This window comes from Ranitomeya imitator, chromosome 1 (genome assembly GCF_032444005.1).
Source record: "Ranitomeya imitator isolate aRanImi1 chromosome 1, aRanImi1.pri, whole genome shotgun sequence".
NCBI lineage: Eukaryota > Metazoa > Chordata > Amphibia > Anura > Dendrobatidae > Ranitomeya > Ranitomeya imitator.
The window spans coordinates 796,467,816-796,484,636 of NC_091282.1; the positions used below are offsets into that span (position 1 = coordinate 796,467,816).

General features: G+C 47.0%; 1 protein-coding gene across 4 annotated transcripts in view; it reads left to right on the forward strand.

Moving 5' to 3' along the window:
• Positions 1 to 16,821, forward strand: part of MOK (MOK protein kinase) — a 35,467-nt gene that overhangs the window by 15,770 nt on the left and 2,876 nt on the right. For 2 of the 4 annotated variants that reach the window (XM_069737928.1, XM_069737936.1), the window contains exons 4-8: positions 8,120 to 8,190; positions 12,324 to 12,402; positions 12,773 to 12,821; positions 12,907 to 13,085; positions 16,644 to 16,745. In XM_069737928.1, the coding sequence (XP_069594029.1) occupies positions 8,120 to 8,190; positions 12,324 to 12,402; positions 12,773 to 12,821; positions 12,907 to 13,085; positions 16,644 to 16,745 (480 nt within the window). The remainder of the gene's footprint in view (positions 1 to 8,119; positions 8,191 to 12,323; positions 12,403 to 12,772; positions 12,822 to 12,906; positions 13,086 to 16,643; positions 16,746 to 16,821) is intronic. The other 2 variants (XM_069737947.1, XM_069737956.1) reach the window with 1 other exon arrangement.

Below are 16,821 nucleotides of genomic sequence, written 5' to 3' on the forward strand. Positions count from 1 at the left end.
CAAACGGGTGTGCACTCATTCATCAAACGTAGATGGGGAAGGAGGAGGTTGTGACCGCCGGCTGCTGCCTGGTTTATATTATGTGTAGAGGTGAGGAAAGAGGTTAACAGCCAAACTGACATTGACACCCGAGAAGTGGGGTCTACAGGGTCATTGGTGCTGGAGATGTGATCTCATGTTATTATAGCATAGTGGCGGTATTATAAAATAGTGTTACATTATAGCGATATTATAGTATGCCATTACCTTATAGTGATATTATAGTATACTATATAGCCATCACATTAGGTGGGAGTTATTTAAATGTTTGAATAAATATAGTTGGCTAATGTTAATAATTTTATATGTCCCCCGAACGCTATTATTAAATTCCAAATGGCCCTTGGCAGAATAAAGGTTCCTCATCCCTGCTCTAGAGGTATGCTTCTACAGGAAGTAGTTTTTTTCTGTCTTGGGGTACTCAACTTTATTAGCATGCCTAAAGAGACACAAGATAGCAACAAAACATGCGTTTTTGCAGCAGCTTCTTTCCTGCCAAGAAATCAGGTTTTGCTGCAGAAAAAAAATGCAGCAAAAAGGCACAGTGTGAACTTACCCTTACAGTGTAAAGTGAAAATCAATGTATTATGGCTGGATTTCATGGGAGCACCAAGATGGTGCTAGGGGGCCTTCGGGATGCCCTTGCATGCCACGACATCTCATTAGTACCCCACAATCGGTTTCCAGGAGGGAGAGCTGATAGTGAAGTGTCCTTTGTAGTACCTATCTGTGCACGACTTAAATGCAGCCATCAGAGATCGACATTGGCATTAAAGGGAAAATGTCTTTTGATTTATTCATACTGCAGGGCTGGGATTCATGGGCATGCGCAGTGCATATCTTCGCCTCTCACTCATCTCCCTCCGCCTTCTTCAGACTGTGCGGCGTCAGCTGATCCCTAATCACCGTGGCATGCGCCGCACAGTCGCATGCCCATGAATCCCAGCCCCGCAGTATGAATAAATCAGAAGACACTGCGGGGCGGGATCTCGGGCAGCGCGGCCGCACAGGCGCAGTCAGCCTGACATCAAATGATGTCAGAAGACGGGCAGTGCTAACTACACATGCCCAAGGGATAACATAACAGCGCAGGCTCCGGGACAGATTCAAACAACGCCGAGGAGGCGGCGCCCGGCGCCAAGGGGGTATGAATGACGGCTGTGCTGCGTCTAATTAGGGGGGAAAGACCCGCCTCCCTGGCAATTTCACGGAATGAGGGGGCACATTTTATAAGTGTTTATTTCAGCGTGTGCAAGATGCATAACTAAAAGAGCCACCTTGTCAGAATGCAGCATTAGTGCTGCACAAGGTGGCTCTTTTAGTTACAAACGCCTGGGGGGGTGACAGGTTCCCTTTAAAGGGTTGTGAGGCAGTGACCGGTGTCACATGTGAGGGTCGCTGTGTGTTCCCCCCAGGAAGCGCATGGAGGCATATTGAGGCTATAGGAGTGCATTGCAATCACAGGCGTAGCTGTGATTGCAATGCATACTAGAAGTGAGTGTTGGTCTTGGACAAGCTATTTGTCCAGGGCAGATTAAAAAATGAAAGCCAAGCAGTTTTTCTTAAAACGGACTGCAGGATGGTAGTGGGGTAGAACGTTTCTTTCCTTGCGGGTTTTCCATGTGACCGAAGGCCACAGATTCCAATTAAAAGCCCTGCAGTAAAGGGTTTGGGTGTGTCAATGTCATTTTGGGTTTGCAAGCGTGCAGAGCAGAAGGCTATGCAGAGCTCCACCTGTGTGAGGCAACACAGGCAAGCGGAGCCAAACAGCCAAGGGAGCTGAAAGGCCTGGCACCCACAGCGTACACGGCGGTGCAGTTATCCACAACACCTGGTCTGAGGATATCGTGTCCTGTGTATTTTTGTGAGTTGAGCACTAAAGAGACTTTTGTTTGGGAACTTTCCTGGGTCACTGCCTCATCACTGCACAGCGTGGATACTGCTGCGGTAAAGTGGTTAAATTTGATTGGAGCCAGCTCTGATTGCTGTTGTTGGAGGCAGGTGCTGGATGTGTAATACACCCACCGTGTTTGGAACTGGACGGCCCCTTTAACACTTCGCCGCTGATCTTTAGGCAATGTGCACACGATGCGCTTTTAATGCATTTTTTTACACACGTAAATGGTTCAAAAACGCAATGGAATACTTATGCAAGGTAATACAATGACAATCTTGAAGTGTTGTGCACATGATCAGTAAATTTCTGTCCGTAATTGCAGCATTTTATTATCTGCAGGATGTCAATTCTTTTTGCGTTTCTGCAGCGTTTTTGACTCATTGACTTCAATTGAGTGAGTCAAATCTGCTGCAAAACCGTAGGAGTAAAAAGCTTTGCGTATTTGCTGCATATATACTGCCAAAAACGCTGCAAATTGTCAAAAGAAATGTCAGAAGGAGGAAGAGTGTGTGGGCGGAGAATATGTGTGTGGACAGAGAATCTGTGTGTTGGTGTCTGTGTCTACATGTGTGTGTACTCATGCGACGAACAGCCCATAGTGATTGTACTTAGGCGTTGTCTGATGGGACTACTACTCCCATCCTGCTACGTCTTTTGTCACATATAGCAGAGACAGCATGAGCTGATGATGGGAGAATAGTCTCATCATACAGCACCTGTGTTTAATTGTAAAAAAAAAATCAAAACATTTACATAATTACATACATATTCATATACAAAATACATACTCACCGAACACCTAATCCCTGATGCCTTTGTCTCCTGCAAACAATCAAAAACAATAAACCAACATATACTCACCTTTCCGCCGTACTCCATTTAATACTGAGTGTCCCACGGCGATCTCATGTGTAGAACAGTCACATCTCGGTGTGACTGGCCTCCAGCGATACACTGATAGGAGGTAATCGCTCCCACAGTGTATCACTGAGCTGCTGTGAGAGTTCACCGGAGTTCATCAGCTGATCAGCTCCGGTGCTCTCACTGCACCGCTGCGTGAGAAAGTTGTCACACAGCGGTAGAAGTGAGAGCATATGAGCAAATGAACTCCGGTGAACTCTCACGTCAGCGCAGTGATACACTGTGGGAGCGATCACCTCCTGTCAGTGTATCGTCGGAGGCTGGGTAGAGCGGTCACATCTCCCAATGTGACTGTTCTACACGTGAGATCGCCGTGGGACACTCAGTATTAAATGGACTACGCTGGACAGGATAGTATTATATGTTGGTTTATTATTTTTTGATTGTTTGCAGGAGACGAGGGTGTCGGGGATTAGGCATTCAGTAAGTATGGTAAATGTAGATTCAATTAAGGAGTCTGTGATTATTTCAAACAAAGGACTTTAATCTGGGTGTCTGTGTTTTTATACAATATCACTATGGGGTTAGTAATGGATAGGTGTCTTATAGACGCTGTTGTGAATTCTGTTATCGAACTCCCTCCTGTGGTCATGAATGGTACTTTGGCGAGTTCTGTCCATGGACTCCCTCTGGTGGCTGTGAGTGGAGTTGCTGGTTCTGAGGTTCCTTCCACAGGTGACCTAGGTTATTCTTAGGCTGGCTTCTCTATTTAACTCCACTCAGATGGTTACTCCATGCCAGCTGTCAATGTTCCTGTACTGGTTCAGTTCGTTCTTGGATCTTTCTGGTGACCTGTCTCTTCCTGCAAGAAGCTAAGTCCCCGATTGTTATTTTCTGCTCATTGTTTCCTTGTCCAGCTTGCTTTCATGATTTTGTCTTGCTAGCTGGAAGCTCTGGGATGCAGAGTGGCACCTCCACACCGTGAGTCGGTGCGGGGGTCTTTTTGCACACTCTGCGTGGCTTTTGTAGTTTTTTGTGCTGACCGCAAAGATACCTTTCCTATCCTCTGTCTATTTAGTTAGTCTGGCCTCCCTTTGCTAAAACCTGTTTCATTTCTGTGTTTGTGACTTTCATCTTTACTCACAGTTAATATTTGTGGGGGGCTGCCTTTTCCTTTGGGGAAATTTCTCTGAGGCAAGGTAGGCTTTATTTTCTATCTCTAGGGCTAGCTAGTTCTTTGGCTGTGACGAGGCGTCTAGGCCATGTCAGGTACGCTCCACGGCTATTTCTAGTGTGTGTGATAGGATTAGGGATTGCGGTCAGCAGAGTTCCCACTTCCCAGAGCTTGTCCTGTATCGGTTTAACCATCAGGTCATTTCGGGTTCTCCTAACCACCAGGTCATAACAAGACGCCTCTCCATTACTAACCTGTGAGCTTGATGTCACCTGATAATACAAAGGTGACATCAACCCCACAAATATGGACCCCACTTGCCACCGCTACAGGGAAAGTGGGAAGAGCAAGGCTAAGTGCCAGAATTGGCGCATCTATAAGATGCACCATTTCTGGGGCGACTGAGAGCTGATGTTTTTAGCCTGGTGGGGTGTCAATATCCATAGCTCCTTTCCAGGCTATTAATATCGGCCCGCAGCTGTCTGCCTAGCCTTTGCTGGTTTGATTTTATAGGGGGACCCCATGTCAATTTTTTTTTCTAGGTTTCCCATATACACTAGCCAGTAAAGGCTAATCAAACAGCTGTGAGCTGATATTAATAGCCTGGGAACCTTTATGGCTATTGGCTCCTTCCCAGAATATTAATATCAGCCGTCGACCTTCCCTCTACTGGTTATAAAAATTATGCAGGAGCCCACACAATTTTTTTTTTGTTACATTTTTTTGAAAAATAAACAGTTATTGCGTTTCACACAGATTTCTGACAGTTGCTGTTTTGTTACAGCATATGTAGGTTCATTATGTTAATACTCCTACATAGGCTGGTGTGTGTGTGTGTGTCTATATTTACCGTATTTTTCGGACTATAAGACGCACCGGACCATAAGATGCACCCCAAATTTGGGGTGAAAATTGCAGAAAAAAAGATTTTTTAAAAGATGGGGGTCCGTCTTATTGTCCGAATTTACAGTATCTTACCTGAGGGCTGGCGGTGGCAGAGCAGGGTCACAGGAGGCAAGGTGTCGGCAGAGGTGGGGTGATGCTGGGATGAGGAGGTGCTGGGATGAGGAGGTGCTGGGATGAGGAGGTGCTGGGATGAGGAGGTGCTGGGATGAGGAGGTGCTGGGATGAGGAGGTGCTGGGATCAGGAGGTGCTGGGATCAGGAGGTGCAGTGAGAGGTATGGCGTGAGAGGGGTCCCAGGCTTACCGTGCAGGCAATGCAGGCTTACCGTGGCGGCAGAGGTGCGGTGGCAGAGCTGCGGTGGCAGAGGTGCAGCGGCAGAGGAGGCGCAGTAAGCGGGGTCCCTTTCCCCGGTATGGTGATGCAGCAGCCCGGTAAGCAGCAGAGCCGGGTGAATCCTGTTATCGGTGGGCGCGGCCATCTTCCTGAGGCCGCGCGTGTGCAGATGAAGCACTCTGCTTCCCGGGGCTTCAGGAAAATGGCCGCGGAAGCCGCGCGTGCGCAGATGGAGATCACGGCGGCCATTTTCCTGAAGCCCCGGGAAGCAGAGCGCTCCATCTGCGCACGTGCGGCCTCAGGAAAATGGCCGCCACCACCGATAACAACAGGATTCACCCGGCTCTGCTGCATACCTGGCTGCTGCATCACCTCACCGGAGAAAGGGACCCCGCTTACTGCGCCTCCTCTGCCGCCACACCTCTGCCGCTGCACCTCTGCCACCGCACCTCTGCCGCCACGGTAAGCCTGCATTGCGACTATTAGACGCACCCCCCATTTCCCCCCCTTTTTTGGGGGGGAAAAAGTGCGTCTTGTAGTCCGAAAAATACGGTAACTCTTTATGTACCATTTTATTAATGAGGGTATCAGTCTAACACCTGTTCATTACTAAACCTCGGGCTTGATATTACACATATATTGGGTACGGAAAGTATTCAGACCCCTTTACATTTTCACTCTTTGTTTCATTGCAGTCATTTGGTAAATTCAAAAGAGTTCATTTTTTTCACATTAATGTACACTCTGCACCCCATGTTGACTGAAAAAAACAGAAATGTAGACATTTTTGCAAATTTATTAAAAAAGAAAAATTGAAATATCACATGGTCATAAGTATTCAGACCCTTTGCTCAGACACTCATATTTAAGTCACATGCTGTCCATTTCCTTGTGATCCTCCTTGAGAGGTTTTTCTCCTTCATTGGAGTCCATCTGTTTAATTAAACTGATAGGACTTGATTTGGAAAGGCACACACCTGTCTATATAATCTATATAAAAGCTCACAGTGCATGGCAGACCAAATGAGAATCATGAGGTCAAAGGAACTGGCCAAGGAGTTCAGAGACAGAATTGTGGCAAGGCACAGATCTGGCCAAGGTTGCAATAGAATTTCTGCAGTACTCAAGGTTCCTAAGGTTATGTGCACACGATGCAGATTTTGCTGCAGATCCGCAGCAGTTTCCCATGAGTTTACAGTTCAATGTAAACCTATGGGAAACCAAAAACGCTGTGCACATGCTGCGGAAAAAAATGCACGGAAACGCAGCGGTTTATATTCCGCAGCATGTCACTTCTTTCTGCGGATTCCGTAGCGGTTTTACAACTGCCCCTATGGAAAACCGCAGTTGTAAAAACCGCGGTAAATCTGCAATAAATCCGCAGCGGTTTTCCACTGCGGATTTATCAAATCTGCTGCGGAAAAATCCGCAGTAGACCAGAATACGTGTGCACATAGCCTAAGAGCACAGTGGCCTCCATAATCCTTAAATGGAAGAAGTATGGGACCACAAGAAGTCTTCCTGGACCTGGCCGTCCAGCCAAACTGATCAATTGTGGAAGAAAAGCCTTGATGAGAGGTAAAGAACCCCAAGATCACTGTGGCTGAGCTCCAGAGATGCAGTAGGGAGATGGGAGAAAGTTCCACAAAGTCAACTATCACTGCAGCCCTCCACCAGTCAGGAGTGGCCCGACGGAAGCATCTCCTCAGTGCAAGACATATGAAAGACAGCATAGAGTTTGCTAAAAAAAACACATGAAGGACTTCCAGACTATGATAGACTATAAGATTCTCTGGTCTGGTGAGACGAAGATAGACCTTTTGGTGATAATTCTAAGCGGTATGTGTGGAGAAAACCAGGCATTGCTCCTCACCTGCCCAATACAATCCCAACAGTGAAACATGGTGGTGGCAGCATCATGCTATGGGGTGTTTTTCAGCTGCAGGGACAGGACGACTGGTTGTCATTAAAGGAAACATGAATGTGGCCAAGTACAGAGATATCCTGGATGAAAACCTCTTCCAGAGTGCTCTGGACCTCAGACTTGGCCAAAGATTCACCTTCCAACAAGACAATGACCCTAAGCACACAGCTAAAATAACAAAGGAGTGGCTTCAGCACAACTCTGTGACCATTCTTGACTGGCCCAGCCAGAGCCCTGACCTAAACCCAATTGAGTATCTCTGGAGAGACCTGAAAGTGGCTGTTCACCAACGTTCACCATCCATCCTGACAGAACTGGAGAGGATCTGCAAGGAAGAATGGCAGAGGATCCCCAAATCCAGGTGTGAAAAACTTGTTCCATCATTCCCAAGAAGACTCATGGCTGTACTAGCTCAAAAGGGTGCTTCTACTCAACACGGAGCAAAGGGTCTGAATACTTATGACCATGCGATATTTCAGTTTTTCTTTTTAATACATTTGCAAAAATTACTACATTTCTGTTTTTTTCAGTCAAGATGGGGTGCAGAGTGTACATTAATGAGAAAAAAATGAACTTTTTTGAATTTACCAAATGGCTGCAATGAAACAGAGTGAAAAATTTATAGGGGTCTGAATACTTTCTGTACCCACTGTATATTTTCACTTTTATTTGTGCGTGTAAGGATTATAAATTTGAACATGGTATGTAATGACATTATGGTCTTCAATTCCAAAATGGAGAATGAAAAAGAAGAGGTTGAACAAGGAAATGACATCACAATTCTTTTTCTTTTTTTTTAATAATATATCTTCATTCAGCTCTGTGGATTTATAAAAGCGCATGAAAAAAACGCATGCAAAAGCGCATAAACGTGCATATTTTCCGCTGCGTTTTTCTGCCAAGAGATGCAGAAACCTTACAGAAATTTCTGCAAGCAAATACGCAAGTGCGCACATAGCCTTATAGTTTTTTTTCTAAACTTGCAGCGACAGAAAATCTGGATGCCTCGCCCTGATCTGTGAGCTGATGGAAATGAACATCTACGAGTTAATTAGAGGTAAGTGAGGGGTCATTGGCCTCATAAGAAGGCAGTAGAGCTTTTTATGGCCGCATTATAGAGAGGGATAAGTCCTACACACATCTCCCATGTCAGCCCGAGGCGGAGGATCGGCCGTATAATGGCAGCTGAGTTGCACTTTCCTTCCTGGCTGAGTAACCCCTTGTTTAGGGCTGCGGTGTAGTGAGCCCTGCTGTCCTGTGACAGAATAATGAGTTAGCAGACGATGGTAGACACAATAATACGTTGTACAGACAGCTTTTTTCTATATGTGCTCCTAAGGTCTGCCTTTTTGGACTTGGTCCATACTAAAAAGATTATTGAACACCATACAAACCCTTCTTGAGTCGTGATATTAATGGTGAACCACCTGTGTCCAAGCATATAGGCTCATAGGTCTAATGATTGGTTCCTTAGGTTCTGGGGGTCCTGGATAGATGGTCCTGCTGGCCCTTCAGGGACTCTTAATCCTTCCAAGTTTTTTTCTTTGGCCTCATACAATTAGGGTACATTGCCCATGCCGTGTCAATACCATGCCTGCAAGCATTTCTTCCCTGGCTTACAAAATACACATTGAAGCCCCCTACCACCACCTGCTGCTCTAAAGCATTTTTCGAACTGTACGTTCCTCAAAAAAATGATTGTGAATGCCAACAACACCCTTCTGTGTGGCTTTCCTCCGAACACTCCTGCGCCCCGCAAGGCCGTCCATAACCTGTCTCCTCTGTATGTTTCTGACTTAATCTCCAACCTGGAACCTGTATCCTCCGTACATCTCTGACCTAATCTCCAGCCTGGAACCTGTACCTCAATACATCTCTGACCTAATCTCCAGCCTGGAACCTGTATCCTCCGTACATCTCTGACCTAATCTCCAGCCAGTAACCTGTATCCTCCGTACTTCTCTGACCTAATCTCCAGCCAGGAACCTGTATCCTCCGTACTTCTCTGACCTAATCTCCAGCCAGTAACCTGTATCCTCCGTACTTCTCTGACCTAATCTCCAGCCAGGAACCTGTATCCTCCGTACTTCTCTGACCTAATCTCCAGCCTGGAACCTGTATGCTCCGTATATCTCTGACCTAATCTCCAGCCAGGAACCTGTATCCTCCATACATCTGACCTAATCTCCAGCCTGGAACCTGTATCCTCCGTACATCTCTGACCTAATCTCCAGCCTGGAACCTGTATCCTCCGTACGTCTCTGACCTAATCTCCAGCCTGGAACCTGTATCCTCCGTATGTCTCTGACCTAATCAGCCTGGAACCTGTATCCTCCGTACGTCTCTGACCTAATCTCCAGCCTGGAACCTGTATCCTCAATACATCTCTGACCTAATTTCCAGCCTGGAACCTGTATCCTCCGTACATCTCTCTCTGACCTAATTTCCAGCCTGGAACCTGTATCCTCCGTACGTCTCTGACCTAATTTCCAGCCTAGAACCTGTATCCTCCGTACTTCTCTGACCTAATCTGCAGCCTGGAACCTGTATCCTCTGTACTTCTCTGACCTAATCTCCAGCCTGGAACCTGTATCCTCAATACATCTCTGACCTAATCTCCAGCCTGGAACCTGTATCCTCCGTACTTCTGACCTAATCTCCAGCCTGGAACCTGTATGCTCCGTACATCCCTGACCTAATCTCCAGCCTGGAACCTGTATCCTCCGTACATCTCTGACCAAATCCCCAGCCAGGAACCTCTATCCTCCGTACTTCTGTGACCTAATCTCCAGCCTGGAACCTGTATCCTCCGTACGTCTCTGACCTAATCTCCAGCCTGGAACCTGTATCCTCCCTCTGTACGTCTCTGACCTAATCTCCAGCCTGGAACCTGTATCCTCCATACATCTGACCTAATCTCCAGCCAGGAACCTGTATCCTCCATACATCTGACCTAATCTCCAGCCTGGAACCTGTATCCTCCGTACATCTCTGACCTAATTTCCAGCCTGGAACCTGTATCCTCCGTACATCTCTGACCTAATCTCCAGCCTGGAACCTGTATCCTCCGTATGTCTCTGACCTAATCAGCCTGGAACCTGTATCCTCTGTACTTCTCTGACCTAATCTCCAGCCTGGAACCTGTATCCTCCGTACGTCTCTGACCTAATCTCCAGCCTGGAACCTGTATCCTCCATACATCTCTGACCTAATCTCCAGCCAGGAACCTGTATCCTCCGTACATCTCTGACCTAATCTCCAGCCTGGAACCTGTATCCTCCGTATGTCTCTGACCTAATCAGCCTGGAACCTGTATCCTCTGTACTTCTCTGACCTAATCTCCAGCCTGGAACCTGTATCCTCAATACATCTCTGACCTAATCTCCAGCCTGGAACCTGTATCCTCCATACATCTGACCTAATCTCCAGCCAGGAACCTGTATCCTCCATACATCTCTGACCTAATCTCCAGCCAGGAACCTGTATCCTCCGTACATCTCTGACCTAATCTCCAGCCTGGAACCTGTATCCTCCGTATGTCTCTGACCTAATCAGCCTGGAACCTGTATCCTCTGTACTTCTCTGACCTAATCTCCAGCCTGGAACCTGTATCCTCAATACATCTCTGACCTAATCTCCAGCCTGGAACCTGTATCCTCCATACATCTGACCTAATCTCCAGCCAGGAACCTGTATCCTCCATACATCTCTGACCTAATCTCCAGCCAGGAACCTGTATCCTCCGTACTTCTGACCTAATCTCCAGCCTGGAACCTGTATCCTCCGTACGTCTCTGACCTAATCTCCAGCCTGGAACCTGTATCCTCCGTATGTCTCTGACCTAATCTCCAGCCAGGAACCTGTATCCTCCGTACATCTCTGACCTAATCTCCAGCCAGGAACCTGTATCCTCCGTACTTCTGACCTAATCTCCAGCCTGGAACCTGTATCCTCCGTACGTCTCTGACCTAATCTCCAGCCTGCAACCTGTATCCTCCGTATGTCTCTGACCTAATCTCCAGCCAGGAACCTGTATCCTCCATACATCTCTGACCTAATCTCCAGCCAGGAACCTGTATCCTCCGTACTTCTGACCTAATCTCCAGCCTGGAACCTGTATCCTCCGTACGTCTCTGACCTAATCTCCAGCCTGGAACCTGTATCCTCCATACATCTCTGACCTAATCTCCAGCCAGGAACCTGTATCCTCCGTACATCTCTGACCTAATCTCCAGCCTGGAACCTGTATCCTCCGTATGTCTCTGACCTAATCAGCCTGGAACCTGTATCCTCTGTACTTCTCTGACCTAATCTCCAGCCTGGAACCTGTATCCTCAATACATCTCTGACCTAATTTCCAGCCTGGAACCTGTATCCTCCATACATCTGACCTAATCTCCAGCCAGGAACCTGTATCCTCCATACATCTCTGACCTAATCTCCAGCCAGGAACCTGTATCCTCCGTACTTCTGACCTAATCTCCAGCCTGGAACCTGTATCCTCCGTACGTCTCTGACCTAATCTCCAGCCTGGAACCTGTATCCTCTACGTCTCTGACCTAATCTCCAGCCTGGAACCTATATCCTCAATACATCTCTGACCTAATCTCCAGCTTGGAACCTGTATCCTCTGTACGTCTCTGACCTAATCTCCAGCCTGGAACCTGTATCCTCTGTATGTCCCTGACCTAATCTCCAGCCCGGAACCTGTATCCATACATCTTAATGTTGAGCTGATCCTCAGAGTTTTTGCTTTCTCTTCCGCTTTGCAGATAACATTTACTTTCTCGGTTCTCTGCCAGCTTCCTGGTGATTTGTGCCAAGTGCAATTGTACAGAGCAGCGGGCGACATATTGTAAGAGGCCTGCAACAACCTGCAGTAACCACCGATTGACCAAACCGCTGCATGACCAGCTCTACCCTAGCCTACTGTATCCTCACCCATCCCTTGTAGATTGTGAGCCTTCGCGGGCAGGGCCCTCTCTCCTCCTGTACCAGTTCTGACTTGTATTGTTTAAGATTATTGTACTTGTTTTTATTATGTATACGCCTCCTTACATTTAAAGCGCCATGGAATAAATGGCGCTATAACAATAAATAATAAATAATAATAAAGAGGCACGGATTATGAGCCGGGTACAATGTTTTTAATGTTTAATCAGCTTTTTTTAACTCTTTCCTCCATCACAGAGAGAAGACAGCCCCTCTCGGAGCAGAAAGTCAGGAACTACATGTACCAGCTGTGTAAATCTCTGGAGCACATACACCGGTGGGTCGGACAGAAGGGTTTACTTCCTCTGTGTCCTCATATTCCTCTTTGTTACTCGATGACCCCGATGTTCTCGCCGCTGCCTCAGGGAACAGTCACTGACAATTCATTACATCCTCTAGCAATGGTCTGCAACCTGCATCTCTACAGCTGCTGTGACACTACAACCCCCAGCATGACACAGGCTGCAGAACAGAGCTTTAAATATTAACCCTGCACTGTGGTGATAATAGCCAGAGGTTCCATCCTCCAGACCTGCCGCAATCCACATATTACCAGCAGAATCTCAGCAGGATGTAGTTGTACCACAGCTGCATTATTTTCCAGTTTTCTCCAATTATTTCTTTTTTTCCTTTTTGCACTGAAACAGAAATGGCATTTTTCACCGTGATGTAAAACCAGAGAACATTCTGATAAAGGTGAGGCGCTGTAATCTCTGATCTCATAGTGTAACACATGCATGTAGTCACTATCATCATATATATTTTATGCTTTTTGTTCCAGCAAGACGTCCTAAAGCTGGCAGACTTTGGCTCATGTCGTAGTGTTTTCTCCAAGCAGCCGTACACCGAATATATCTCAACCCGCTGGTATCGAGCCCCCGAATGCCTCCTGACCGACGGGTACTACACCTACAAGATGGACATGTGGAGCGCCGGCTGCGTCTTCTATGAAATCTGCAGGTGAGGCCACGTCATGACATCCTCCCGGGCACAGGGAGGATGAGCAGGTTTAAGGTGGCATGAAAGGTTCAGCAGTACAGACCAGATAAAGGGGTTCACAGCTCAGTAAGGACCCCCAGCTTTGAGCCAGAGCGTTGAGAGGATATATCAGCGACTTCTAGCAGTTCGGGTAAGGCTAGGAAAGGAAGGATAGAGGGGAATTCTCATCTCACTAAGGCCAGTCTCACACGTCCAGATAATTCCGGTACCGTAAAAATCAGTACCGGAATTATCCGTGTCCGTGTGCTTACGTTGAACATCAGTGTGGCACACGTGCGGCAGCCGTGTGCCGACTGAGGACCACACGGACCGTGCAGGAGACAGCACTAGAGTTAAGCACTGTCCCCTGCGTGCGGTGCTGAAGCCGGTATTCATCCCTTCTTCCCAGCAGCGTTCGCTGGAAAGAAGGAATGAATAATCTTTTTTTATTATTTTATTTTTTTAAAATAAAGTTGCCGGTAATCTGCCCCCTCCCACCCCGTGCGCCCACCCGCTGGCATTAAAATACTTACCCAGTTCCCTCGGCGCTTACATCCTCTCAGCGTCGCAGCTCTTTCTGTATGAGCGGTCACGTGGTGCCGCTTATTACAGTAATGAATATGCGGCTCCACCTCTATGGGAGGTGGAGCCGCATACTCATCACTGTAATGTGCGGCACCACGTGACTGCTCATACAGGACAAGCAGCGACGCTGAGAGGATGTAAGCACCGAGGGAGCTGGGTAAGTATTTTAATGCCAGCGGGGAAGGGGGGAGACGCACAGGGGGTGGGAGGGGGCAGATTACCGGCAACTTTATTTTAAAAACAAAAAAAAATTATTCATTCCTTCTTTCCAGCAGCTGGTTTTACACGGGCCCATTGACTTTAATGGGTCCGTGTGATCCGTGCGCTCCCACGAACACTGACATGTCTCCGTGTTTTCCAAACGGACACACGGTCCGTGAAAACACGCTGACATGTGCAGAGACACATTTATTTTAATGTGTCTACGTGAGTCAGTGTCTCCGGTACGTGAGGAAACTGTCACCTCACGCACCGGAGCCACTGACGTGTGAAACCGGCCTAAGATAATGATCTGATCCTGGGAATTAAGGGGTTACTACTCTAGATTGGAGCTTCCCCAGATGCCGGCTGCAGTTCCTTGCATGGGCACCACAGTGGTCCCTACATTCTGGGGATCAATAGGGTTCCAGAGGTCAAACACTAACGTATAATACCTACACTTTCAAAAGTTTTATATATTGCAGGCTCTTATCCCCTTAACATCCAATGATGGGTATATCCGACAATGGACACCTCACCGCTGAAGCGCGTACCTTTTGTGGCCCATCACAGCTGATCTGAATAGCTGTCATGGGCCCCTAACAGCCGCGCGTGGAAACGCGATCCACCCGTGGCTTTTAACATGTTAAATGCCGCTGTCAAACTCTTGACAGCGGCATTTAAAGGGAACCTGTCACCTGAATTTGGTGGGACCGATTTTCGGGTGTTTGATTCACTCTTTCCTTACCCGCTGGCTGCAATATTGGATTGAAGTTCATTCTCTGTCCTCCGTAGTACACGCCTGTACAAGGTAATCTTGCCTTGCGCACGTGCAGTATGCTTTGCCCAACTGCGGGCAAAGCCGAAAAGCATCAGTGCGCATGCGCCGGCGCACTATGTCCCGGAACTATTCCGCTGTGTTCCGGGACATAGTGCGCCGGTGCATGCGTACTAATGCTTTTCGGCTTTGCCCGCAGTTGGGCAAAGCATACTGCGCGTGCGCAAGGCAAGATTGCCTTGCACAGGCGTGTACTACGGAGGACAGAGAATGAACTTCAATCCAATATTGCAGCCAGCGGGTAAGGAAAGAGTGAATCAAACACCCGAAAACGCCGCCCATATGACCGAAAACCGGTCCCGCCAAATTCAGGTGACAGTTTCCCTTTAACATGCATGTTCAAGAAGCACGTCATTAACCCCGCCCATCAGTGCCCTTGTCACATGACCACAGGTCACCGATGGGTGGGCATGACAATCCAGGGTCTGCAGGAGACCCCTGTGGTTGTCATTGCCGGATCACTATGAGCGCCACTCAGCGGTTGACGCTCATAGCAAGAGAGGAAAGAGCAGGGCTGCAGCCCTGTGTAGCACAGGCGATCAGATGATCACAGCTTCTAGTCTCCTATGGGGACTATTGCAGCAAGTAATAAGTTTTTTTTTTTTTTTTTAATATTAAAGTTCAAATCACCTATTCACCCCATTCAAATTAAAACAATAAAAAAAAAACGCCAGAATTACGTTTTTTTGGTCACTGCAACATTGGAATAAAATACAATAACAGGCGATAAAAAGTTTGTATCTACATAAAAATGGTATCAATAAAAACGTTCACTCGGCACACAAGAAATAAGTGCTCACCCAGCCCCAGATCCTGAAAAATAGAGACGCTACAGGTTTCGGAAATGGTGATAATTTTTTTTTTTTTTTTTTTTTTTTTACAAAGCTTGAATTGTGTCACCATTGAAATAAAAAAGAACCTAGATATATTTGATATCTACAAACCCATAATGACCTGGAGAATCATATTATCAGGTCAGTTTTAGCATTTAGTCAACATAGTAAAAAAGAAATCCAAAAAACTATTGTGGAAATTGCACTTTTTTTTTTTTTTGCAATTTCACCGCATTTTGATATTTTTCCCCCATTTTTGCAGTACATAATATGGTAAAATCAATGGTGTACAAAAGTACAACTTGTCCCGCAAAAAAACAAGCCCTCACAAGTCCATATTGATGGAAAAATAACAGAGTTATGGCTCTGGGAAGGAGGGGAGCAAAAAATGGAAATACCCCTGGTCATTAAGGGGTTAAGCTTCATACAGAGTAGTGAGGGTCCAGGAGCTGAGACCCCCCCCCCAAGCATCCGGATGCTGAGCTCCTGCAAAACTGTGCGCCCACAGAGCAGTATATGGACACATTATTTCTCTTGAGCAGGGGCTCAGTGTTTATGGAGACTGGGGGTCTCGGAATACCCACCATCACCAATCTGCAGGACTTCAAAGACGAGGGCATATCCTTGTGACATGCCATCACTTACTAGCTTGGGAATACAAAGTCACCTGGTGGCGACAGGCCGCTCCTTCTCTATACATCAGTCACTTGTATTCAAGAACAGGTCTTGAATCTGTGGCTTTCCATCTGCTGCGAACTACAACTCTCATCATGCCATTTCCAGGGCTTACCAGCTGTAGTAAGCTGGCACTGGTTGGCTGGTGGTCACAGGTCCTGCCTCTGCTTGTTCACCCTGGCAGATTGTAACTCTCGATAGCGCTCACTTGCGGGGCTCTTTAACCAGCGCTGGCCTTTGTACAGACAGCTTTTGCTAGCGCAGCGTATCAACCCCGGCATCAGCATTCCCATTTGTCTGTGTCAACAGAAACGCTCTCCCCGCAGAGATCTGTGGACACAAGGGCGACTACATTCCCCAGTAAAAATAACACCGTACATGGCAGCCGCTCGCTATTTTTTTTCCTTTCAGCCTCCATCCTCTCTTCCCTGGTTTGAATGAACTAGACCAGATATCCAAAATCCACGACATCCTGGGCACGCCGGCCTCCGCTGTGCTGCAGAAGTTTAAGCAGTAAGAGACTTATACTGTCAAATCCAGTTTGCATTCATACATTTTTTTTTTTATTTTTTTTAAATCATTTTCAATT